The sequence below is a fragment of the Oncorhynchus tshawytscha genome, linkage group LG01 (genome assembly GCF_018296145.1).
Source record: "Oncorhynchus tshawytscha isolate Ot180627B linkage group LG01, Otsh_v2.0, whole genome shotgun sequence".
Taxonomy (NCBI): Eukaryota; Metazoa; Chordata; class Actinopteri; order Salmoniformes; family Salmonidae; genus Oncorhynchus; species Oncorhynchus tshawytscha.
The window spans coordinates 24,366,464-24,391,457 of record NC_056429.1 but is presented as its reverse complement, the minus strand read 5'-3'; the positions used below and the strand labels follow the sequence as shown (position 1 = coordinate 24,391,457).

Here is a 24,994-nt window from a genome sequence, read left to right as displayed (position 1 = left end):
CCTTGATACTGTTACATTGCAGACGCAGTTATGCTGAAGAAAACTGCCATCAAACAACTATCTGTAATTAGCTACATACGTGTCAAATTGTAATTCAACCCAATTTTAACAACACACAGTAATATTATTTTAACAACCATCTGATTGGTGGGATGGTGGAGTAGCCTGCTTAATATAGATCGCAGTTGATTGGTTCATGAATCAAGGGGCGGTGTTTCATGTTCTATGGGCTGGAAGCCCCTTTCAGAGGGTCTTCAAATCTAAAAAGGAAATGATGATTGTAGAACATGAATGATTAAGTTTGTTCAACTTGAGCATAGGCGTTGTGAGAGTTCTAGCTAATGAATAGCCTAACTTAGCAGGCGTAAAGTAAACAAACAATCTTAATCATATGTAGATGGTCGTCCGCGCCAGGGTATCAAATCAGCTAGCCTGGCTCTTTGTGTGCGCATGTTTTGTTTGTGTTGAACAAGGACAGTTCTCGTGGCTTGTTAGATGATTTGCAATGTGTTAATGTCAGTAAGATTGCATAGTGCATACGGTGCTTATTTTTATGAAAGGTTAGGGAAAGTGGCCTGTAGACGTTGCAAAGTGACAAATACATAAGGAGTTTGAAGAGGAGATGGGAAATTGTCTAAAATCTCCAACCTCGGATGACATTTCCTTGCTTCATGAATCACAATCGGATAGAGCTAGTTATGGTGACGGGGCAGATACAGACCAGGAACCACCGCCACCATACCAGGTATGTCACCCGAATTAGCCAGCGACGTTAGCTAATAATGTAACGTTAGATACAGTACTGGTTTGCTTGCTTGCTAGCTAGCGCAGCTATTTTTTTCAAGGTTCGACATGCAAAGGAACGTGGCGCTTGCAGCTGGCTACCGAAGTAAATACAAATAGCATGCTATAGCTTGCCAGCCAGTTATGTTTTTCAGATGTTCATGTAAACAAACAGTCATAATCAGCTGACTTTGGGAGATATGGCAGGTATATACAGCTTTACATTGTTTATCAATGCTGCACACAGCCATCAACTAGCTGTCCTCTTGCAGTGTCATCATTGTTCTTGTTATATTTCTACAGGGATAGAGTGTCATAAATTGACTGTTGCTGTAGCCTTTATTTTTATCAGACCATGTCGTCCTCCATTAGAGAGCGTCATCGTGATCCCATAGTACTGACCCAAAGGGACTCATGCAATGCAAAGTTATCTAGTAATGAATTTGATGAAAACAGGATAGTATTCATACACTACAGCAAAAAGAGACTGGAGCTGCTCATACTGCTGGAATGCAGTTTGTGTTGAGGGAGAGAAGACAAAGGCAGGCTTTTTTTGTATATATTTTGTCGTTGCTCAAGGGAGAGTAATAATATACCAGATATAGACCTAGACCAAAAACTACAGAAGCTCCCATCTTTGCTTTTGGCACAATGTAAGAAAGATGAAATCAAAAGTAGAATGATCATCAGAACCTGTAAGCTTCCTGGTACAGGCAATGGCAACAGCCTACATTGGAGAACACAGATCAAACTATTATGCCAATGAGAAAACAGCAGAGTCTTGGTGCTCCCTCATTTCTTTGTGACAATATTTTCCATACCCAAATCTTGATTCCTTTTCTGTAATTCAGACCTGTTATGTTAGACTTTAGCTGGTAAGGAATGAGTGTCAGCAGGTTAATGCCCCCATCTCAAATGAGAAGATAAACAGGTTATGCACAGAACTGGAGGCCCGCCTGTCTGAACCCTTCCAGTAAAGCTCTCCAATGTCCCCGTGGCTGACACGGGCCATGGCTTGCCTTACCAGACTATTACAAGACTGTACGACACCCATATGGTAAAAGATAATATCAAGTCAAATCATACACATATTGCATGATGATGCATACCTATTCCCAACCCTGTTCAATAAGTAATTTTCCTTGTAATTTATCGGTTTCAATTTTCCACGATCCTACATTTAGAATATCTCTTTGTTCTTTAAAAATTGACGTTCCAAACGACTTACCATCCAACAGGTAGAACTAACGGCTCTCACACATCGCACCGAATGTGGGGCTAGCATTCGTCTGCCGATTTTTCAGCACACTGTGTTTTAGGGACAACCTGCTGTAGACATCTGACATTTTTCACACGATTATACATGTAAAATCGGCGCACACACTGTTTGCACATTACATTGAGGTGCTAAGTACTCTCGGTCAGCAAACGCTATTGGTGTGTCTGAGCCCAAAAGTTGACTTCCTATGTCAACGTTATAAGGGAGGACAGAACCTAATAAAAAATGACTTCTTTATGTCACCAAAATGCAAAGACCTACAATAACCATTAGACAACTTAAAAGCCAGGGAATACAGCTTCTTAACCAGTGGCATCTGTCCAGATTAGATTTTATAATAATACTATAGTAAACAAGCAAAATAAATTACACTACGTAGCACAGAAATGCAGATTTACACAAACCCCAGATCCTGTCTTTTTCTGATGGAAACCACCAGCAGCCACTCTCTTTTTCTCAGGATTTCTGTGTTTACTTGAGTCCCTTGGGTGCAGGATCAGGAATGAATGAAAAAGGGTTGGAATTCAACAGTCTGGAGCTGTTTTCCTGTAACAGATTGGCAGGCAGCGTTGTGCAATATCCTGGTTCTATAGCTGAGGCACTTGTTGGATTCTTCAAAATTAAGGATCTTGTTTGAACCTAGAGTTGGGCGATATCTCAATTATTTATTTAAATTATGGGTGATTCACAATATCAAAAAATAAATAAAATATTTTCGAATTAAGCTTGGTTGACAAATTAAGGTCAAATACACTGCATTTCAAACAGTCAGCAATAATTGAATGAATTCAGGGTTTGTGAATTCATACCTAGGCTAAATATAAGCCTTCCACAACTGAGATCCATTAATAATTTAATCATTTTATCAAAAATAGTTTAACCTGTGTTTTTTTTGCTATAATCACTCTTATGAAAATGCCTTCTTGTTACAAATTTAATCAGAACTATGCATAATGCACATTCACTAATAATGACAAACTTCTTCTAGCAGGTATTATAGAAAATGAACACAGATCTCATAAACAATCTCTCACACACCGGCCTATGTGCTAGTGAGTAGCCAGCTAATCTTTATATTTAAAGTTTAAACCAACTTGGATCTATTTGCTAGCAAACAAGGTAGAACAGTTGAATTGTTATGAACACACCCTTCTGTCCGTCTCCAACTGTTTGAACAGCATGCTAGCCTGTCCACTTTGTTCAGATGATGAAATCAAGTGATCTACCTTATTTCTCAGAATGAGAATGAGTTGCCAATTCCTTACATAGTGTTTTATGCTTATTGTACATTCATAAAAGACCAGAGAGCTAGTATAAGTCTTTGTCGAAAATGCTGCTAGCGGTACATGGTACCTCAATACCACGTGAGACAAACTGAACATTAATTTTTGAGATTCAATGTTCATTGATACTCCCCTTTCAGTAGTGTCTGCTCTGCGTACAATTTGAGGAGTTGAAACATAACCTTTCTAACTATTCATTTTAACTTCTCTATTACAGTAAAATAATGTCTCAATGTCTTTTGGTGTTTATATGACCGATTCTGTTGGACCAAACCTCAAATGCAAATAGCGAGTTGAAACTGCTTGTCGGAGAGGAAGTATTGATCTCTCATCTTTGTTGTTGTGAGTGGCAGAGGGAGGGGCTTGAGGGGTGTGTGAGAATGGGAAGGTGCACATAGCCAGAGAGGAATAGGCGAAGCGAGAGGTTTCACTCACGCCAAAATCTGTCCAAAATAACCTCAATGCATTTCAGTGGACCTAAGCTTGTTTTGGACCTAAGCTTGTTGCCTGTGTTCCCGCCGTTGGGACAACAACTCCCATTGTTAGGGCGTAGACATGAGCGTCTCGTTATTATATACTGATCTCTGGTGTAAATGGGAAGGTGCACACAGCACAGAAGGGGCAAAGGAGAAGAGACGACATAAGAACAAGCGGACATAAACGCTCATAAAAAAATAAATAGATACTTGCTATACAGGTTTTTGTAATATCGCGCAAAAACATACATTTGAATATTTTCTATATATCATCCAGCCCTATTTGAACCACAGCTTGAACAAAGGATGGCCAGAGACCTTCTTTAGAGCATGCATCATTTCCAATCTAGACACTTGCCTTGGGTGCTCGCCGGACATATTCAATCTCTCCCTATCCCAGTCTGCTGTTCCCACATGCTTCGAGATGGCCACCATCGTTCCTGTACCCAAGAATGCAAAGGTAACTGTACTAAATGACTAACGCCCCGTAGCATTCGCTTCTGTCATCATGAAGTGCTTTGAGAGACTAGTCAAGGATCATATCACCTATCACCTACCTGTCACCCTAGACCCACTTCAATTTGCTTACAGCCCCAATAGGTCCACAGACGATGCAATCGCCATCACACTGCGCACTGTCATATCCCATCTGGACAAGAGGAATATGGCAGGTAGCCTAGTGGTTAGAGCGTTGGGCCAGTAACCGAAAGGTTGCTAGACCGAGTCCCTGAGCTGACAAGGTAAAAATCTGTTGTTCTGCCCCTGAACAAGGCAGTTAACCCACTGTTCCTAGGCCGACGTTGTAAATAAGAATTTGTTCTTAACTGACGTGCTTAGTTAAATAAAGGTTAAATAAAAAATAATACCTAATATAAGAATGCTGTTCATTGATGATAGCTCAGCATTCAACACCATAGTTCCCTCCAAGCTCATCATTAAGCTTGAGGCCTTGGATCTCAACCCCGCCCTGTCCTATTGGGTCCTGGACTTCCTGAGGGACCAACCCCAGGTGGGGATGGTAGGAAACAACACCTCCACTTCGCTGATCCTCAACACTGGGGCCCCACAAGGGTGTGTGCTCATCCCCCTCCTGTACTCCCTGTTCATTCATGACTGCGTCGCCAAGCACGCCTCCAACTCAATCATCAAGTTTGCAGACGACACAACAGTAGTAGGCTTCATTACCAACAACGATGAGACCGCCTACAGGGAGGAGGTGAGGGCACTCGGACTGTGGTGTCAGGAAAGTAACCTCTCACTCAATGTCAACAAAACAAAAGACATGATCGTGGACTAAAGGAAACTGCAGAGGGAACACCCCCCTATCCACATCAACGGGACAGCAGTGAAGGTGGAAAGCTTCAAGTTCCTCGGTGTACACATCACGGACAAACTGAAATGGTCCACCCACACAGACAGTGTGGTGAAGAAGGCGCAACAGCGCCTCTTCAACCCCAGGAGGCTGAAGAAATTTGGCGTGTCACCAAAAACATTCACAAACTTTTACAGATGCACAATTGAGAATATCCTGTCGGGCTGTATCACCGCCTGGTACAGCAACTGCACCGCCCACAACCGCAGGGCTCTCCAGAGGGTGGTGCGGTCTGCAAAACGCATCACCCTGGGGAACTACCTACCCTCCGTAACACCTACAACACCCGATGTCACAGTAAGGCCAAAAAGATAATCAAGGACAACAACCACCCAAGCCACTGCCTGTTCACCCCGCTACCATCCAGAAGGCGAGGTCAGTGCAGGTGCATCAAATCTGGGACCGAGAGATGAAAAACAGCTTCTATCAAAAGGCCATCAGACTGTTACAGACATCACTAGCACAGCGAGGCTGCTGCCTACATGCAGACTTGAAATCATTGGCCACTTTAATAAATGCAACTCTAGTCACTTTAATAATATTTACATATCTTGCATTACTCATCTCATATGTATATACTGTATTCTATACTATCTATTGCATCTTAGCCTATGCCACTCGGTCATTGCTCCTCCATATATTTATATTCTTATTCCATTCCTTTACTTAGATTTGTGTGTATTAGGTATTTGTTGTGGAATTGTTAGATATTACTTGTTAGATATTGCTGCACTGTCAGAACTAGAAGCACAAGCATTTGGTTACACTCGCAATAACATCTGCTGGCCATGTGTATGTGATCAATGAGATTTGATTTTAAGCATTTTCGATAGTGTTTTCTTTTCTTAAACAGAGACCTGTCCATGCTTGGTATGTTTGGACAGCCTTGGAGCTGCACGTCTCTTGGCTATTTTCATTAAACTACTGCACAATTTCTCTAAGTTACAAATGAGCCGTAACAACATTTTTGCCTACAATAATCTCAGGCAGAAATGACTTATTTAGGGAATAAATACCATTTGACTCCTACAGTTCTCAGCCCAGCAGTGAGGCTGTTAACACCAAAAACAGTTGTATTTTCTTTGTGGTGAATAATACTGTTATAAACAAGACTGACACATCCACCTTGAATACTAACTCAAATTAAATATTTTTTGAGAAATTGTGGTTCTGTAATCACCCTCCATTTCATCGTGCGCTGAGGAGGAAGGCTCCCCTGCTATGTGCTATGTTACTCTGTGGTCTGTTGTGGGAGGGAGGGAGGGAGGGGTGTGCAAAGTGAGTGGTAATTTGGAAAGCAGCTGGCGAGTTTGCTGACTCGTCGCTGTCTGACTCGGCCAGTGGAGAGGGTGATAGGATTGGGCCAGAGTGAAAAGCAGGTCCCGTCACTGTAGCTACAGTCATCAGGTTCCCTGGCATGACTAATCCGTGGGGCTTTTTCCCTCACCCAATGACAGAGCAGAGGCCCTGTTTTATTAATCATATTCAGTCTAGCACAAAGGCCATTATCCTGTTGTCAGTGTTTTATGGTCAGACCTCATTGGCTCGAACATCTTGCAGACATTGTAAGGCTGCCTGCCTGTCCCTGCCTGTGTTTGCCAGGGCTGGAGGCAAGAGAATGATCTAAGACTCACCAGCAGCGTGTGCTGCCCTGGACTGAGAACTAACACTAAATCTCCCCTCAAAGGTGTCATGAGGCCTGGAGGGAACGCAGGAAAAAGGAGGAGAGAACATGTATCACAGACACTTCTCTGGTGATTGGAAGTCTTCTCAGAGTTTGCTTTGAGCCGGCGAACTCAGTTCGGACTGTGAAGAGGACGTTTGCTTTGGTGAGCTGTCAGACCTGCTGCATGAGGGAGAGAAAGGTGTGAGAGTTAGGGAAGAGGGAATAGAAAAGAAAGGAATGAAAATAACAAAACAAAGCTTTGAGCGGGATAGATACTGACTTCACAATGTAAGGTGCTCACCTTCACACATGTTACAAGGGTGAAAAGAAAATGTACAATTCATGATTTAAAATGCATACCCAAGGTCATAATTCCTTACCAGTGAATTCCCCAGATGTGTAGTTGTACTGCACTGCTCTGTTGTGGCGCCGGAGGGGATGGCTGCTGTTTTACGGGCTCCTAACCAACTCTGCTAAAATTGTATTTATTATTATAATTTTTTTTGCATTGTTTGTAACTTATGTTGTTCATAATGCTGCTGCTACCATCACTTTTGACCGAACAGAGCTTCTGGACATCAGAACAGCGACTATTCGCCTCGAACTGGAGCTGGACAAAGATGTTTCTTTAACGAGTCCGACGCGCAGGATATACTGCTTTCTCGAGACCAGGCCCATATTCCCGTCATTTGCGTGAAGAAAAGACAGAGAAAAAGGGGGCGGAGGTCGGGGTGCCTTGTGAGAATTGGTAGGCGAGTGAGTAAACCTCCACTACCATCCGTACTACGTCAAGTTTTTTCCCCAATGATTGCACGATCTACGATTAAGACTATCCTAAAAACGGTAATATTTTCATTGAGTAGTCACTGAACGACGACACATATAATATAAAACGAGGGGGGTGTCTATTTGTCAATAACAGCTGATGCGCGATGTCCAGGACCTATATACTAGGCGGTGTCAGAGGAAGGCCCAAAAAATTGTCATAGTCATACTGTTCTCTCTGCTACTGCACGGCAAGCGGTACCGGAGCGCTAAGTCTAGCACCAAAAGGCTCCTTAACAGCTTTTACCCACAAGCCATAAGACTGCTAAACAATTTATCAAATGGCCACCCGGACTATTTACATTGACCCCCCCCCCTTTGTTTTTACACTGCTGCTGTTGTCTATGCAGTCACTTTACCCCTACCTACATGTACAAATTACCTCGACTGGCCTGTACCTCCGCACATTGACTCTGTACAGGTACCCCCTGTAGCTTCGTTATTAGAATTGTTTTACTTTAGTTTATTTAGTAAATATTTTCTTAACTCTATTTCTTGAACTGCGTTGTTGGTTAAGAGCATGTAACTAAAGCATTTCACGGTAAGGTCTACTACACCTGTTGTATTCGGCGCATGTGACAAATGAAATTTGATTTTATTTGTTAGATGGCTCGCTGGCAGATCCTTGGTCTCCCAATCTCACAATGAACCAGTTGTCTAGCCTCACCTGACCTGGCTGTGCTTCCATGGAAATGGTTGAGGATAGGATATGAAAAAAGAAAAGCAATCTTCCTATATGCTTACAAGTGTTCATAGATGTTCAATATCAGAGTTACTGTACTCGTTTTCATGTTGTACCACACTTGTCCTGTCTGTAACGTTGCTGATTTGCAATAAAGTATCCATTTGTGTATTTTTATGATGAAATGTTTATCCCAGGCTCTGGTAACTGGGAAAAGTGTTCTACCAGTGGAAATACTAAATTATATGATTCATGCTTCAAGAGAAACAACCCTCAAATGATACTGTAAAGGCAAAATGTTCTTATCATTCTCCAAGTATGAACACAATGTGGGACATGTTCCCTAAAAATATGAGAGTCATAGTGGCGTAAACAATATATTTAACTGTGATGTTCTTTTTTACTGTGTACATTTTTCAAAGTAGTCATAGAGATGTGTGGTTGGGTAAACTTTGAAATCAATATTTTTTGTTTGGCATACATTTTAAAGTGAAAAATCGAAGTCTCAGCATAATTCCATAAACGTGGAATTGCCCACAAACAAGATGTTGTCAGCAAGGCCAGGCTCGACCAACATGGGGCCAGCCAGTGGTAACACTTCCGGCGCCGACAGAGATGGCCGCCTCGCTTCGCGTTCCTAGGAAACTATGCAGTTTTTTGTTTTTTTACGTGTTATTTCTTACACTAGTACCCCAGGTCATCTTAGGTTTCATTACATACAGCCGAGAAGAACTACTGAATATAAGACCAGCGTCAACTCACCATCAGTACGACCAAGAATATGTTTTTCGCGATGCGGATCCTGTGTTCTGCCTTACAACCAGTGTAACCGAGTGGATCACATGCAGCGACCAAAAAAAAAAAAAAAAAAAAAACGACTCAGAAAAAGAGGGAAACGAAGCGGTCTTCTGGTCAGACTCCGGAGACGGGCACATCGTGCACCACTCCCTAGCATTCTTCTTGCCAATGTCCAGTCTCTTGACAACAAGGTTGATGAAATCCGAGCAAGGGTAGCATTCTAGAGGGACATCAGAGACTGTAACGTTCTCTGCTTCACGGAAACATGGCTAACTGGAGAGACGCAATCCGAAGCGGTGCAGCCAGCGGGTTTCTCCACGCATCGCGCAGACAGAAACAAACATCTTTCTGGTAAGAAGACGGGTGGGGGCGTATGCCTTATGACTAACGTGACATGGTGTGATGAAAGAAACATACAGGAACTCAAATCCTTCTGTTCACCTGATTTAGAATTCCTCACAATCAAATGTAGACCGCATTATCTACCAAGAGAATTCTCTTCGATTATAATCACAGCCGTATATATCCCCCCCCGAGCAGACACATCGATGGCTCTGAACAAACTTTATTTAACTCTCTGCAAACTGGAAACGATTTATCCGGAGGCTGCATTCATTGTAGCTGGGGATTTTAACAAGGCTAATCTGAAAACAAGACTCCCTAAATTTTATCAGCATATCGATTGCGCAACCAGGGGTGGAAAGACCCTGGATCATTGTTACTCTAACTTCCGCGACGCATATAAGGCCCTGCCCCGCCCCCCTTTCGGAAAAGCTGACCACGACTCCATTTTGTTGATCCCTGCCTACAGACAGAAACTAAAACAAGAAGCTCCCACGCTGAGGTCTGTCCAACACTGGTCCGACCAAGCTGACTCCACACTCCAAGACTGCTTCCATCACGTGGACTGGGAGATGTTTCGTATTGCGTCAGACAACAACATTGACGAATACGCTGATTCGGTGTGCGAGTTCATTAGAACGTGCGTTGAAGATGTCGTTCCCATAGCAACGATTAAAACATTCCCTAACCAGAAACCGTGGATTGATGGCAGCATTCGTGTGAAACTGAAGGCACGAACCACTGCTTTTAATCAGGGCAAGGTGTCTGGTAACATGACTGAATACAAACAGTGCAGCTATTCCCTCCGCAAGGCTATCAAACAAGCTAAGCGCCAGTACAGAGACAAAGTAGAATCTCAATTCAACGGCTCAGACACAAGAGGCATGTGGCAGGGTCTACAGTCAATCACGGACTACAGGAAGAAACCAGTCACGGACCAGGATGTCTTGCTCCCAGGCAGACTAAATAACTTTTTGCCCGCTTTGAGGACAATACAGTGCCACTGACACGGCCTGCAACAGAAACATGCGGTCTCTCCTTCACTGCAGCCGAAGTGAGTAAGACATTTAAACGTGTTAACCCTCGCAAGGCTGCAGGCCCAGACGGCATCCCCAGCCGCGCCCTCAGAGCATGCGCAGACCAGCTGGCCGGTGTGTTTACGGACATATTCAATCAATCCCTATACCAGTCTGCTGTTCCCACATGCTTCAAGAGGGCCACCATTGTTCCTGTTCCCAAGAAAGCTAAGGTAACTGAGCTAAATGACTACCGCCCGTAGCACTCACATCCGTCATCATGAAGTGCTTTGAGAGACTAGTCAAGGACCATATCACCTCCACCCTACCTGACACCCTTGACCCACTCCAATTTGCTTACCGCCCAAATAGGTCCACAGACGATGCAATCTCAACCACACTGCACACTGCCCTAACCCATCTGGACAAGAGGAATACCTATGTGAGAATGCTGTTCATCGACTACAGCTCGGCATTCAACACCATAGTACCCTCCAAGCTCGTCATCAAGCTCGAGACCCTGGGTCTCGACCCCGCCCTGTGCAACTGGGTACTGGACTTCCTGACGGGCCGCCCCCAGGTGGTGAGGGTAGGCAACAACATCTCCTCCCCGCTGATCCTCAACACTGGGGCCCCACAAGGGTGCGTTCTGAGCCCTCTCCTGTACTCCCTGTTCACCCACGACTGCGTGGCCACGCACGCCTCCAACTCAATCATCAAGTTTGCGGACGACACAACAGTGGTAGGCTTGATTACCAACAACGACGAGACGGCCTACAGGGAGGAGGTGAGGGCCCTCGGAGTGTGGTGTCAGGAAAATAACCTCACACTCAACGTCAACAAAACTAAGGAGATGATTGTGGACTTCAGGAAACAGCAGAGGGAACACCCCCCATCCACATCGATGGAACAGTAGTGGAGAGGGTAGCAAGTTTTAAGTTCCTCGGCATACACATCACAGACAAACTGAATTGGTCCACTCACACAGACAGCATCGTGAGGAAGGCGCAGCAGCGCCTCTTCAACCTCAGGAGGCTGAAGAAATTCGGCTTGTCACCAAAAGCACTCACAAACTTCTACAGATGCACAATCGAGAGCATCCTGGCGGGCTGTATCACCGCCTGGTATGGCAACTGCACCGCCCTCAACCGTAAGGCTCTCCAGAGGGTAGTGAGGTCTGCACAACGCATCACCGGGGGCAAAACTACCTGCCCTCCAGGACACCTACACCACCCGATGCTACAGGAAGGCCATAAAGATCATCAAGGACATCAACCACCCGAGCCACTGCCTGTTCACCCCGCTGTCATCCAGAAGGCGAGGTCAGTACAGGTGCATCAAAGCTGGGACCGAGAGACTGAAAAACAGCTTCTATCTCAAGGCCATCAGACTGTTAAACAGCCACCACTAACATTGAGTGGCTACTGCCAACACACTGTCAATGACACTGACTCTACTCCAGCCACTTTAATCATGGGAATTGATGGGAAATGATGTAAATATATCACTAGCCACTTTAAACAATGCTACCTTATATAATGTTACTTACCCTACATTGTTCTTCTCATATGCATACGTTGATACTGTACTCTATATCATCGACTGCATCCTTATGTAATACATGTATCACTAGCCACTTTAACTATGCCACTTGGTTTACATACTTATCTCATATGTATATACTGTACTCGATATCATCTACTGTATCTTGCCTATGCTGCTCTGTACCATCACTCATTCATATATCCTTATGTACATATTCTTTATCCCCTTACACTGTGTATAAGACAGTAGTTTTTTTGGAATTGTTAGTTAGATTACTTGCTCGTTATTACTGCATTGTCGGAACTAGAAGCACAAGCATTTCGCTACACTCGCATTAACATCTGCTAACCATGTGTATGTGACAAATAAAATTTGATTTGATTTGATTTTTGGATTGTGTTTACTGTTCCTGTTTGAGATATCCCCAGAGCCCTATAATACGAATCAGGTTTGAGGAGTTAGCAAGGTTACTTTGGTCAACTCAGGATAACCAGTGCCACAAAGTTGGCTCACCTTTTAGCCAGGTACATTTCTATAGCAATGAATCCTTCAGAACTAACCTGCTCCGTAGCAGGCTAACTCTATTTATCCACAATGAAGTGTCTCAGCCACGAGTTGAGGACCAATGAAATCAGGTACCCTCCCTCTCAGAAAGGTTTGAGGAAGATGACGGATTACCTTTCTTTATGTATTATAAAAAATAAGTATTTTGTTAATGCCTATCACATTACACATTTAGTAATGACAGGCTTTGATTGGCTGTTACATCTACACTTGTACGCTTGTTTACCGAGAACCCACCGTTTCCCCCTTCATATCCCCAGATTCTGTAAGTGCTAATGATCCAATAATATGACATGACTCATCTGACAGTTACAGGTTTTCCTATGAGAAAATGTAACATAACATCCAGTGATGTTTTTGTCCCGTTGTGTCCCCATACGCTACGAGGGTGTAGAGTACATTTAGTGTTTTTAAGTTCATCCTCAGGAACCTCCTGAAGATTTGTTTGTTGTGAAAGCAGCATCTTTGCATCACTGATGGCATTGCTGTTTGAAAACTGTCTGAAGAACAATCTGTGTAATTAGGCTTTCTCTTTATCAAAAGAGGCTTGGATGGCTGCGCTCCAGCATTTTATCTGTGGCGCATGAAGCGTGTGTGTGTGTCACTGTTGCTGTGCATCTCCCGGGCTGTGCTTCAGTGCCAGCCTCTCAGACAAGGTTCAACGGTGCAGCCAGTAGAGCCTGCCATTGTTGATTCCCTGGAGGAATCCACTGTGGGAGTGGCAGGGTCCCCGTGGTTACTGGTCTGTGTGGATTTTATGGGCACAGGCCTGGAATTCAGACTGCAGACTGAGAGAACGCATCTGTATGCTGGTTTGTCTGAGCTGAGGGGTTGGAGAGGATGGTAGGGCTTGGTTTTGTTTTTCTCCTATCTCGCTTTCTCTATCGCTTTATCTCCAGTGAGTTTGTGGGGGAAGGCTGGCAGCCGGTATTGTCTGCTGAGTGCCTGGCTGCCCGGGGCTTGGCAGTGCACATAGAGCTGCTCTGTGGCTCAGCTCTCTTTTTCTCTCTCTCTCTCTATGAGCGCCCTGTCTATCTGCTGTTCCTCTTTTCCTCATGCTGACACTTATCTTCAGCTCACCCATTATTACCCTTAAAGGAAAACACCACCCAAAAACGATATTTTGGTATTTGTCCATTGTTGATATAGTCCCTAAATGTTTTGCATGTCAGTAATCAAGTTTTCAAGATGTAATTTTCAAAATACAGAAATCTGGCCCGTATGAGGCAAGTCGAACTTCTCGCTTACTCTCTTAAAAGACCTTAAATTGAAAAATGTGATATTTGTTTTACTGTTATTCCATCTTGAGACGCCGTAACAATTTGATTACTGCCCTGGTTTTTAATATCGCCAAGTGCCATGATCACTCTGTCTCATTTTAGTCTTGAGGCACTAAATCGGATAATACTGGCAAGCTTTCTGATTAGGTAATTGAAGGGTGTCCATTCTAGTGACTTTTCGAGTGAAACTGGACAACAGGGATGCCCCAGGACAAAGAGACAGCTGACAGCTATGCACTGTTACCCCTGGGTCCACCGCAACACCCCCAGCCAATCACACAACTCCCACTGCCTTTCCCTAGTCTTCTGAAAAAGGTATTCTGACACTTTTTTATTTATTCGGTCTGCCTGTTTTTGTCTCACACAAGTGGAGAGGGACTAGAGCATTCAGGGCTGAAAATTCTGATGTCCTGGTCATTTTGTTTGTTAAATGCTGACTCAGCTTTTTTTTAAAGTACAGAGTGACTGTATAAGGGAATGAGGGACTGTGACTGAAATCCCACAGGACCCTTAATCACTCATGTTTCACTTTTGCTTTACACTTCAGTGCCCAGTGCAAATAATGTAAGATATACATTTTTTTGCCTTTTGTGTTTATTAAAACAAAGATTTAGTTGAACCATTCACATTTGCATACTTGATATGTTTCTGACATTTAGTAAATGTGTGTACAAAGAAAAATAACTTATTTTACACCCAGAGACTCTTTCATTTTACTGACTGTGATCCAATTTGAGGTGAGCTCGGATGACTACTGTGAGGAAGGTATCCATGAGACGGCACTAGTCCCTGAAGCCCATTGGTCTGCTGTGATGTCATCTCGGTGTGTCTGAGGCAGAGTGGAGATGGCAGGCGTGTTCTGACATGTATTTTCAGCGGTCTCGGCACTGAGGCCACCTGATGAAAGGGCTTAAGCAGATTCTAAGAGGGTTGCATTCTGAGGGCTGAACCTGTTTTGTTGTTTTAAGTACAGCTTTCACCCTGCACTCATTTTTTGCCAAAGAAAGGTGCTTATTTATTTTTGTCATCTAGGTTTTGCAATAAGCCCACAAAGAGTCGAGACTCCCTCCCATCTTTGGTTACATACAGTACTATGCATGTCCTCACTACTTCATTGCCTCACTTGTATTATTTGAGGCTCAGTGTTGGTTTTGAGTTAGTCTGTAACCTACTTGTAGCTTCCTGTAAATAGGTGTGGCAGGCAGTTGTGTGAGCTAAACATCTGACCTGACTGAGACCGTGATTTGGTCTGAACTCCTGTCTCACAGCCAGACTGACAGAAATAACCCCGGAGAGGACGGATTGGGAAGCACAGGACTCTACAGACCATGTACTCTCTCTCTTCATGCAGACACACCACAGAGACATACCACATATCATGTACATTATAGCCACTCACATTGAGAAGATTCCCAGATCATACATTTGCTAGGCCTATAGCTTTGATGGGTTTTTGTGAACTCCTGACAAATGGACACCATAGAAACCTTGATTCCTATTACGTCATTCTTAAATGCCCCACTTATTTTCAATTAGCGGAACAAACTAAATGGAATGGTATTTGGAAATTAATATAATCTCTCCCAATACTATTGGGAATAGTTTTATTTTATTTTTTTGCTTATTAGGCCTAAACTATGCTGATTATCAGAGGAGATATTGTCACTTTGAAGAACATTTAGGTCTGACTGCAGAGATTAATTTACTGTCTATGCTTATCTGCAAATGCATGAAATTGAGGTCTTTGACATGCTCGCCATGCCTCTATGAAAAGTTCTGCTGTAACACAGTGTGTCCAAATAAAAAGAGCAGTCCGTATTTCTAATAGCTAAGCGGAAAAGGAGATTTCATAACCAGTGTAAGCACTGTGTTTGTAATATTAGATGGTATGTAGGATGATAACTGGTGAAGTTATGGTTGATTTAGGGAAAAGTACACCAAGTTTCTGTCAGGATTTTATTATCTAAATAGGGTAATGAACCTTAAGCCCTTTTTTTCTACTTACTCAGATCCTGATGAACTGATGAGTACCATTATGATGAGCACCATGATTATGTCTCTGCATGTTGTTTTGAAAGAAGGTTGAAGGATGTTTCTGGAGCTGTTGCTAACTAGCTTTAGCACAATGACTGGAAGTCTACAGCAACACTAGCATGCTTGCTGGTAAGCATAAAAAGGGCTTGATTGCCAAAATGATCCAGTATCCCTTTTACAAAATATTCTGCAATGTCAAATGGATCATTTAAATGTAAACACTCGTAGCTCAGTGGAGAATGACATGACAACTTTTTAATATCCAGCACATAATGCGCAACCAGTGAAAAATGTCTGGACATTTCTATCCATCAGCTTTCTCTTGAGGTCTCCTCATTATGATTGTGGTGTTGAGCGTTGTCTCTAACATATTTTAGACTCCATGTGAAAAAACATTTGAGTTTCTCAACCATCCGCCAACCACAACACAAAGGTGGAACAGAACAGAGGTGAGAAATGAGAATGAAAATGCGGTCTGAATTTTCTCTTCTGTATGAATCATGCAGGCTTTGTGGGTCTGACACAGCCAGCTATTTGACTGCATTCTGTCATCTAAATTGTATCAGTGTTGGATATGGGACTATCTTTGACTGCGGGAATGTATGCAAGTGTGCTTTACTCTGCTTCTAGTGATTGTAACCCTCACATGGGCTTACGACATTCAGTCTGCATGCTCTAATAGCTTACCTGCTGCCAATCACTCCTTTCAATGGTAACTGATTTCAATAGAATGCTTTGTCTGTTGCATTTTCTCAATTACAGCAATTTGAACTTAAAACACCCATGTTCCCTTTTTGTGAAATTGCTCTGACTTGGGAAAGATTGCCACCTACTGGATCTGTCAATTCAAACCTCTGATATACTTGTTCTAGTTATATTACAGTGATACTCTGACTTCATTCATATCACTTTTAACTTGGTTGTTTGAATGCAAAACAGTGTAATGGCATTGTAATTTATATTTCCAATAAACAAGCTGCTGCTGTTCCAGTAAACCCATTGATGGTGATAACTGTTGTTTTTTTGTGTGTTTTTTTTTCTCTTCAATGTCTGGGTTTTCAGTAATTACCAAGGTCTATTCTCAGGCCTACGTCTGGGAATTTCCACACAACTGTTTTGTCGTTCACCACGTAAGCTCTAATGCCTTCTACATATTACTTGGATGTTGTGGTTGGAAAACACCGTCTATTCCACGAGTTATGTATGAGGTCTGAGTTGTGTCTCTCTCTGTTTCTAAGTGCATGTTTCTGTGTGTCTTTGTGGCCATGCAGCAGGAGCTGCCAGTGTACCACCCCACGCCCAGTCAGGCCCGCATGGCCAGCCAGCTGACTGAGGAGGAGCAGGTCCGCATTGCTCAGCGCATTGGCCTCATCCACCACCTCCCCAAGGGAGTGTACGATGCTGGCAGGGACGGCTCCGAAAAGAAAATTAGAGAGTAAGAACCACCGGCACCAGCACTCAAACACAACAACACATCTCCAAGAATTAAGACACTTTTTTTTTACCCCCCCTCCCATTTTTTCCACAATTTCGTCATATCCAGTTGCGATCCAATTACGATCTTGTCTCATCTCTGCAACTCCCCAACCGGCTCGGGAGAGGCGAAGGTCGAGTCATGCGTCCCCTGAAAAATAACCCGCCAAACCGCACCTCTTAACACCCACCCAAAGACAAAAGTGTTATCATGTTGGATGAATGTGCCTCATACTGTATGACAATTGGCATCTGTGTAATCTGTATGCACATTCATATCACTTACTGGTGCCGAATGTCAATTTGTACTAAATAAATACAAATACTGCATAATATATTATTTATTTCTCAATCCCACATGATACACATTCTGTTGTCTCCCTTTCTGTGCAGGTGTGTGATTTGCATGACGGACTTTGTGTATGGGGATCCCATTCGATTCCTGCCATGCATGCACATCTACCACATGGACTGTATAGATGACTGGCTGATGCGCTCCTTCACCTGCCCCTCCTGCATGGAGCCAGTGGATGCTGCGCTGCTCTCCTCCTACGAGACCAACTGAGACACAACACCACCCCCCTCACCACCACCCCTGCTCGCTGTTCTGACTCACTCCCTTACTCCACCCATGCTTCCATCTCCAGCACCCCCACAACCAGCAGACAGCACTTCCAACAGCCTGGAGAACCAGGGTCTCTGGGGGCAGGTGAGGGCTGTGTGGTGGTGATGAAGGGTGCTGTAGAGGGTTGATGGAGGCCATGGATGGAGAGGGGTCCTTTGCTCTGAGCTGGCCAGGTCTGCTGGACAGGAAAGCCCCGACTGGGGAAGGACGTTGGATTCTGGTGATCAAGATAAGACCGTCTCGTGTCACCATCCATCCACACCCAGAATTCCCCTCTCTCTCACTACCACCCTGTTGTAGTAAATGCCCTAGAAGGGAGGGGAAGGAAAGCAACAGCTCAACTCTCTCTAGAAATACTGATATCTGCAAATATTTTCTCTCCTCGTTGTTTTCAACTCAACATCTGTTCCAGAAGTCGTCTTAAGGGCTCAGTGGATTACATTTACTAACACAGATAAGCAAACGATTAATGCACATGTACACAAGTCAGAAGAACTTGCACTTCTATTCTCGTCTCAGTGGAAGAGTTCAGCATATGCTTACAGATGTTTGAAAATTATTTCAGATTTTCCCCATTATTTAGTATCTGCAACATGAAATTATTTTTTTTCAAGCCATTGTAATTGTTTCAGCCCAATGGTAAGGTCTGTTTTCCTGAAGTTGACATTTTATCCTTAATTGGTGAGTTTCTTAGACTAATGATGGATCAGTAAAAAAGTGTTTCTTTTGGATGAAGAGGTTTGAGGTCTGCACTCGATTATTACAAAGGATTAGGCCTGTTAGGGTTTGGTCAAAAGGTGTTATCAATCATAATGCTCTGTCTTTTTCCCTCAGACTGACCATCAGATGCAGTCCATCAGTCCAATAAAAAATTCAATAAAGAAAAAAAAGCTGTGCCTCACAAGTAATACAACAAATGATCTATTACCACTGCGATCATATACCAACATGTTTAAAAAATATATTATTTCTAAATGGTCTGAGAAGAACAACATTGGCAATTTAAGCATAGCCAATATGCAGTGGTAATATATTGGGCCTATAGCCTACTGCACAAACCTCATTGCTACAGAACTGTTTTTTAATTGGTTAATGTTGCTTTAGGTTTTTTAAGTAATGTAAAAAAAAACCGGTAGATCTTGGCTTGCATTTTGACTCTGTGATCTTGACTCAGAAAAGGTTGGTGGCCACACTGCCCTAGAGTTTATTTCTTTGTTCAGCATATGAGCCATCCCAATGCTGTGCAAGGGGTTTGGATGTGAGGGTGCTAACCACCCCAGCTTCTTAGATTTTTGTAGGTAGTCATCTGAGCACGTGCATTTTTTTTATCCTACTTTTAAATAATGTTTTCATAATTAAAAATAGAAAATATCCCTTGTATTATCATAACAATTGTTCAATCAGCACAGTTGGCTGTAGCAAAAAGTTCAAATATTGGGTATGGTTTTGGTCATAATTATGTTGCTGTATTTTGACTGGCAAAAATGTAATTGAATGTATATTGGGGAAAAATAGTGTAAGTTTTTCCAAAATGGGGGCAGGTAGCTCTCGTGAAGTGATCATTAAGATTTAATCAGAAAGTATTTAAGATGTACTTTGTTAAAGAATACCCCGAAAAAGCAACTTCTTGTTTTGAAAATGGCCTATGTGATATGAGTTAGACACATTTATTATAGTGTCAAAATTGACTACAAAGTGTAAATAGGATAATTCTGGTCATAAAGTCGGTCTCGTCCAAAAACTGAGATTTTTGAGATGATAGGAAAAAATGGTATGTCATAGATTGGAGGGTATCGTAACCTTTTTCCATGGGTTGGGTTTATTTTTAAGCCTTTCCACAGCTGGCCACACCAAAGTAATCATCATTTCTGAGTGCAGCTACATGCAAGAGGAAGTTGCCGCCACTATTTTGACATAGTTTCCTGTCCTAGAAAGGAAATGCACATTTAGGTTCCGCCTAAGAAGAATGACGAAAGCTATTTATACCTATTCACAAATTGGGTCTGGGAATTTCCACAGAGTTGATAAACGTCAAAAAATGAGGCACTGACAGTGTCGGTAGCTAGCATGCTAACCTTATCTAGCTAGCTAGCTATCTTGCAAACCTTATCTAGCTAGCTAATGTTATGTGTTGCTGTTTTTGTTTTACTACATGGTATTCAAAAGCCAGCTTGGCTGTATGGCTGGTTCTAGAGCTGAATTTGTCACTGGCATTGTTTTAGGGAAAACAAAAGCCTCAGATGGAAACCACTGGCCTATCTTTGACTTTGCCATCTATTGTTATCTCTGTTTGGGCATTTCCCATCAATTGTGGCCTCGAATTTGGGATCGAAATATTTAGAAAGAGTAAGATGAAGCTCTGGTAATAAGGATAACTATTGAAATATGATATGCGTTTTTTTTACATTGTAATGGACACGGTGCAACCTTTGGTAGGAAGATTGCTGGAATTCTTCAGCTGCAATACAGCAAAGCCAAGTCAGCCCGTGCTCATGGTTCTCACAGTGGAAGTGAAATGATAGACTACAATGACTATGATCATGCACGCCTCAAATTACATGTAATTATAGTAGTGAAGCCATTCATCTTGGGGAGACTGGGGCAGCGGGTTTTCAAAATGCTTTTATACCATATAGAAAATGGTCAGATATATATATATTTTTTAAGACAGACAGTCTAAAAAAATAAGTGAAAATTGACATTATCCAATGGATTATGATAATTTCCTGGTCAAAAAAGGGGAGGCGCAAAATATACATTTGCACCCACTATTTTAATTTGCTCCATGTCTCAGGCTCTTTGGCTCATCTCAGTTGCGAAGAGAAATAACTTTGCAGCTGTTTCGGATTAATAAACAATGCCATACTGGTGGGTTGTAACATACAAATTATTTCAGCACTGGGTTCTATTTGAATGTCATATCAGAGGGAAAGACACTGCATTCACAGATTTGCACATAGTGGGCAGTTTGGATTTGTCACTTCAAGCCCAAATATATTGTACTTTGACTAAAACAATTACTTAATGGCTTAAATTGTTGTGCAACATAATTTGTTGTGCAAATTGTTGTGCAACATAAGCTCTGGCTTTAAAAAGTGGATTTCTACTGGTGTGGGCATTTTAAAATCAGCTATACATTTTAGAAATGTACATAAATATTGAAAGAGTTTGAGACAACTAAAAGATGTGCAACATGAAAATATTGTTCCATTTACATTGTGTTATTGATCGACAGTCCCTAACTGTCCACCGAGATAGGCTATCCAAAGTCAAACCAACTTTGCCAGTCACACACCAGCCGGCTGAAGCTAAATGATTTGGCTAACTCTTCCTACCTGCGAACACACACGAGATACCCATATCAAACCGAACCCGAAACTAACTCGCGTTTGAGTTCACTCGTGGTCGCTAGCATTTCCTAATGAACCAAATCTCAAACGAGGCCAAATCAGGAAGTGCAGTTGTCTTTTAAATTGAAACCTCTTAAAACTTTATATTTTCTCATAGTTGGGGGCAAAATATGCCCATTTCCACTATCTTCTTAATCACAGGTAGTATTTTGAAAAAGTATTTTGAACAGAGGAAGTAGTAACTTGTTATCACTGTTTTCCCCTCATCCCAGACAATAAGGGAGTTCTATTAACCTAAGCTGCGGAGCACCGGTCTATGGCCTGTGACAAGAACGGGTGAAAGCGGTGAGGGAGGATCTCCCTTCTCAAATTGAACAGTAATCTGCGCTGTTCGGTCATGATGTCAACAAGGCACCATGGGGCACCGTCCAGAAACGTACATCTCTTTTCCATAAAATATATAACGTCTTATCTGCCTTCATTGGGAAGGCAGATAAAGCATTTTTATCAACAGCAATCACTTTTGCATGTGAATAGACAAGAGTCCTACTCATTGCGCCACGTGCTTAATCTAGCCTAGGCTACGGCGCTTTTGTTTTGAGCCGACTTCGCCGTTGGCTTTGAAAGGGGTCACTTGGCTCGCCCCAGGATGTAGCCCGGTTCCAAAACAAATGCAATCACTTTTCAGCCGGTGCAAACTCCTCTCACTGGGATAACCTAGGCCAGATAATCAAATCCCCTCATTAAACTCACCCCTGCCAGCTCTCATTGGCATTAAAAAGTGTTAGTCACATTCGTAAGGTATACCCTTTGCACGTAAGGCGATATAATGATACAGATGAAAACATGCCTTGAGTGATCATAATGGTTGTGGGGGTATGTGTAGCTCCATTACCTTAGATCTTATGAGAGAGTTATTGACTGGCTCCCAGGCTGGCATGGGACCAACACTAGCTGAAAAAGATGAGATGCCTGAAAATGGAGCCCAGACATAGCCTAGGAAGGGCCTGGTTGCTGCCCATGAGTTTTGAGGATGCTAGAGATGACGCAACAATGTGATAGTGTACTTCAAATTATCCACTGCCCCCAACAGCATAAATTACATGAATGCACTGCAAGACTGGGCAGATATATGTATGGTATGTGTGTTTGTATGGGTTCCTGTAAGAATTGTCTTTGTACAGTATGCATATGATATGTACTACAGGCAAATAATAAATAGAAACTATGCTATGGAACATGTTTGCATATGTGATTTATTTAATGGTGTCTTAAGGCTACCGGCAGGCCAATTCTGATATTTCTTCCACTAATTGGTCTTTTGATTTTGGTTTGCAAACACTCGAGACACAAGCAATTTGTGTTGTTTATACAAATGTTCTCCTTGCATTTGTGGAATTAACCATCCAACAGTTGCACATTTTGAACTTGTAATTGAAAGTATGTCCAGTAGAGGGAAGTCATATTAATAATAAACTTGCCTCCATGGTCAGAACACATTGTATATCCAACAGAGTATAAGAATCAATCTGCAGAATAGAAAAACAACATTCACAATTGCTTTACACATAAGACATTGACCTATTTATTCACTGCAGCATATAACCCAGAAATGTATCTCGCTTTTGCACATAGACAGCCAAGTAATAATCCTAGAGTAGTATTCAAGTAGAAAAACCATACTCCAATTTGGTCTACACAACCTGATCTGCCCTGCAGCGCACATGCCACGCTGAAGACCTGTGGAAGGAAGCTGCCTTTCATGAATGCTCTCATGTCACTCTCCCTAATCAGAATACACTGCAGAAAGAAATATCTATGATAAAGCTAACCAGTTCAAGTCCCAGTGTAGATAGAGGTCATGTTCCAACAGTTGGGCATGACACAGAGGTCAAAGGCTCTCTGGATTCTCTATTCTTGCCGAAGTCGTTTTTAGTACCCTACTCCGCTGGGTGTACTGAGACCAGAAGTTGCACCAACAGTGTTAGCGGTATGTAGATGTTGATCAACACTGAATGCAGTGGGCCACAGGGCAACTTAGGGAGACAAATACAGTAACAGAGGATGAGTTCATATTCAAGCTCAGTAATTGCATTTCTACACAATTTAAAAAATAAAAAGCTATTTGGAAAACAGCAAAAGAAAAAAAAGCACTCCCCTCCACAAAGTAAAACATATTTTCACATGACTCTACTCTTGTATTGTAAAATAAATTGAACACCCTCCCCACTCATAGAATTAACTCAAAATAATGTTTACGACCACAAATAACAATAACTATCGCAACCCTGTGTTTATTAACATGGATATCGTTTTTGGCACTTCAGTATGCTTTTGTGGCACAGTCGATGGCACGCAGGGCTACGTGCCAGAAGGTTTAGGGTTCACCAGACTTGGTGCATCGGTACTACAGACAATGATCAGCTAGCTGGGAATCCAATTTTTTATTTGTCAGTTAAAAAAATACACCTACTCATTCAAGGGTTTTGAATGAGTGGGTGTGTCAGAACTTTTGACTGGTACTGTATTTACACAAATATTTTTTAACAGTGACTGGGATTAAAGTTGGGGACTTTTTCCTTACATACATTCCTTACACAACTTTTTTTTACATAAATACATTAATACAGACACATTACAGAGCTATAGACAGTATGTGGGGGGAGTTTAAGTACAATTCTAACAAGTTATTTTGTCTGGTAGCTTATTCTTTAGATGTTTTGGGCTGCTGGGGAACCATGATGTGCAGGCATAATCAAAGGACTAGCGCACTTGGCAGAGTATTTAGGGTGTCTATAGCTAGGTTTCCTTACAATTGGCGACAGATTTTCATGTGAATATTTTAAAATCTTCATAAAAACAATATGCTATTTCAGAGTTTGCTTTCAGATTTACACACAGAATAATACAAAATGCTCTGAGACCAGGTTGCAGCCAGACAGACGTCTGCAGTGGCCGTACAACATCTACTATGATATGGCCTCTGCAGAAGTCAGGGCATTCATACTTCTTGCGCTTCGCAGAGCAGAGGTATTCTGAAGGAATATGAGTTTATACAGGACCTCCTGCCCCCACCTACTGTCAACCAATCATGTCAATGCAGAACTATACAGAGCTATAGAGTACCACAGTATGAGTCATAATAGCCATAATTCCTATTTAGTAGTCTTGTGGCTTAGGAGAAGAAGCTGTTCAGGGTCCTGTTGGTTCCAGACTTGGTGCATCGGTACTGCTTGCCATGCAGTAGCAGAGAGAACTGTCTATGCCAAGCAGGATGTTGGATGCCAAGCAGTTGCCATACCAAGCGGTGATACAGCATGTCAAGAGAGGCTGCCCACCAAAACTCACTCTCAATGGTGCAGCTGCGGGCCCAGGACAAATCTTGTCAGCCTCCTGAGGAGTAACAGGCGTTGTTGTGCCCTCTTTACGACTGTGTTGGTGTGTGTGGACCATGATAGATGCTCAGTAATGTGGACACATAGGAACTTGAAGCTCTCAACCCACTCCAACAGCCCCGTCGATGTGAATGGAGGTGTGCTCGGTCCTCCGTTTCCTGTAGTCCACGATCAACTCCTTTGTCTTGCTGAAGTTGAGGGAGAGG

At 42.6% G+C, this 24,994-nt stretch overlaps 1 protein-coding gene across 2 annotated transcripts; it reads left to right on the top strand.

Annotated features, from left to right (window-relative positions):
• Positions 1-214: 214 nt before the first annotated feature.
• On the top strand, positions 215-19,087 carry LOC112247528 (RING finger protein 11). Of its 2 annotated transcripts, XM_024416361.2 has the most exons (4): positions 617-745; positions 6,881-7,022; positions 17,217-17,380; positions 17,812-19,087. In XM_024416361.2, the coding sequence occupies exons 1-4, from the start codon at positions 654-656 to the stop codon at positions 17,981-17,983; spliced, it is 570 nt and encodes a 189-aa protein (XP_024272129.2). In that variant the 5' UTR covers positions 617-653; the 3' UTR covers positions 17,984-19,087. The 2 variants fall into 2 exon arrangements, with proteins under 2 accessions (XP_024272190.1, XP_024272129.2); XM_024416422.2 differs by lacking the exon at positions 6,881-7,022 and having other exon boundaries at positions 215-745; positions 17,812-19,086.
• Positions 19,088-24,994: the final 5,907 nt, after the last annotated feature.

What these genes read in the sequence shown, in the direction of transcription:
- LOC112247528 (XM_024416361.2), top strand. Translation starts at nt 654, where the DNA reads ATGACATTTCCTTGCTTCATGAATCACAATCGGATAGAGCTAGTTATG. An exon ending in TGAAGAGGACGTTTGCTTTG is followed by an intron (nt 7,023 to 17,216) that starts GTGAGCTGTCAG and finishes GTGGCCATGCAG; the next exon opens with CAGGAGCTGCCAGTGTACCA. An exon ending in TCCGAAAAGAAAATTAGAGA is followed by an intron (nt 17,381 to 17,811) that starts GTAAGAACCACC and finishes CTTTCTGTGCAG; the next exon opens with GTGTGTGATTTGCATGACGG.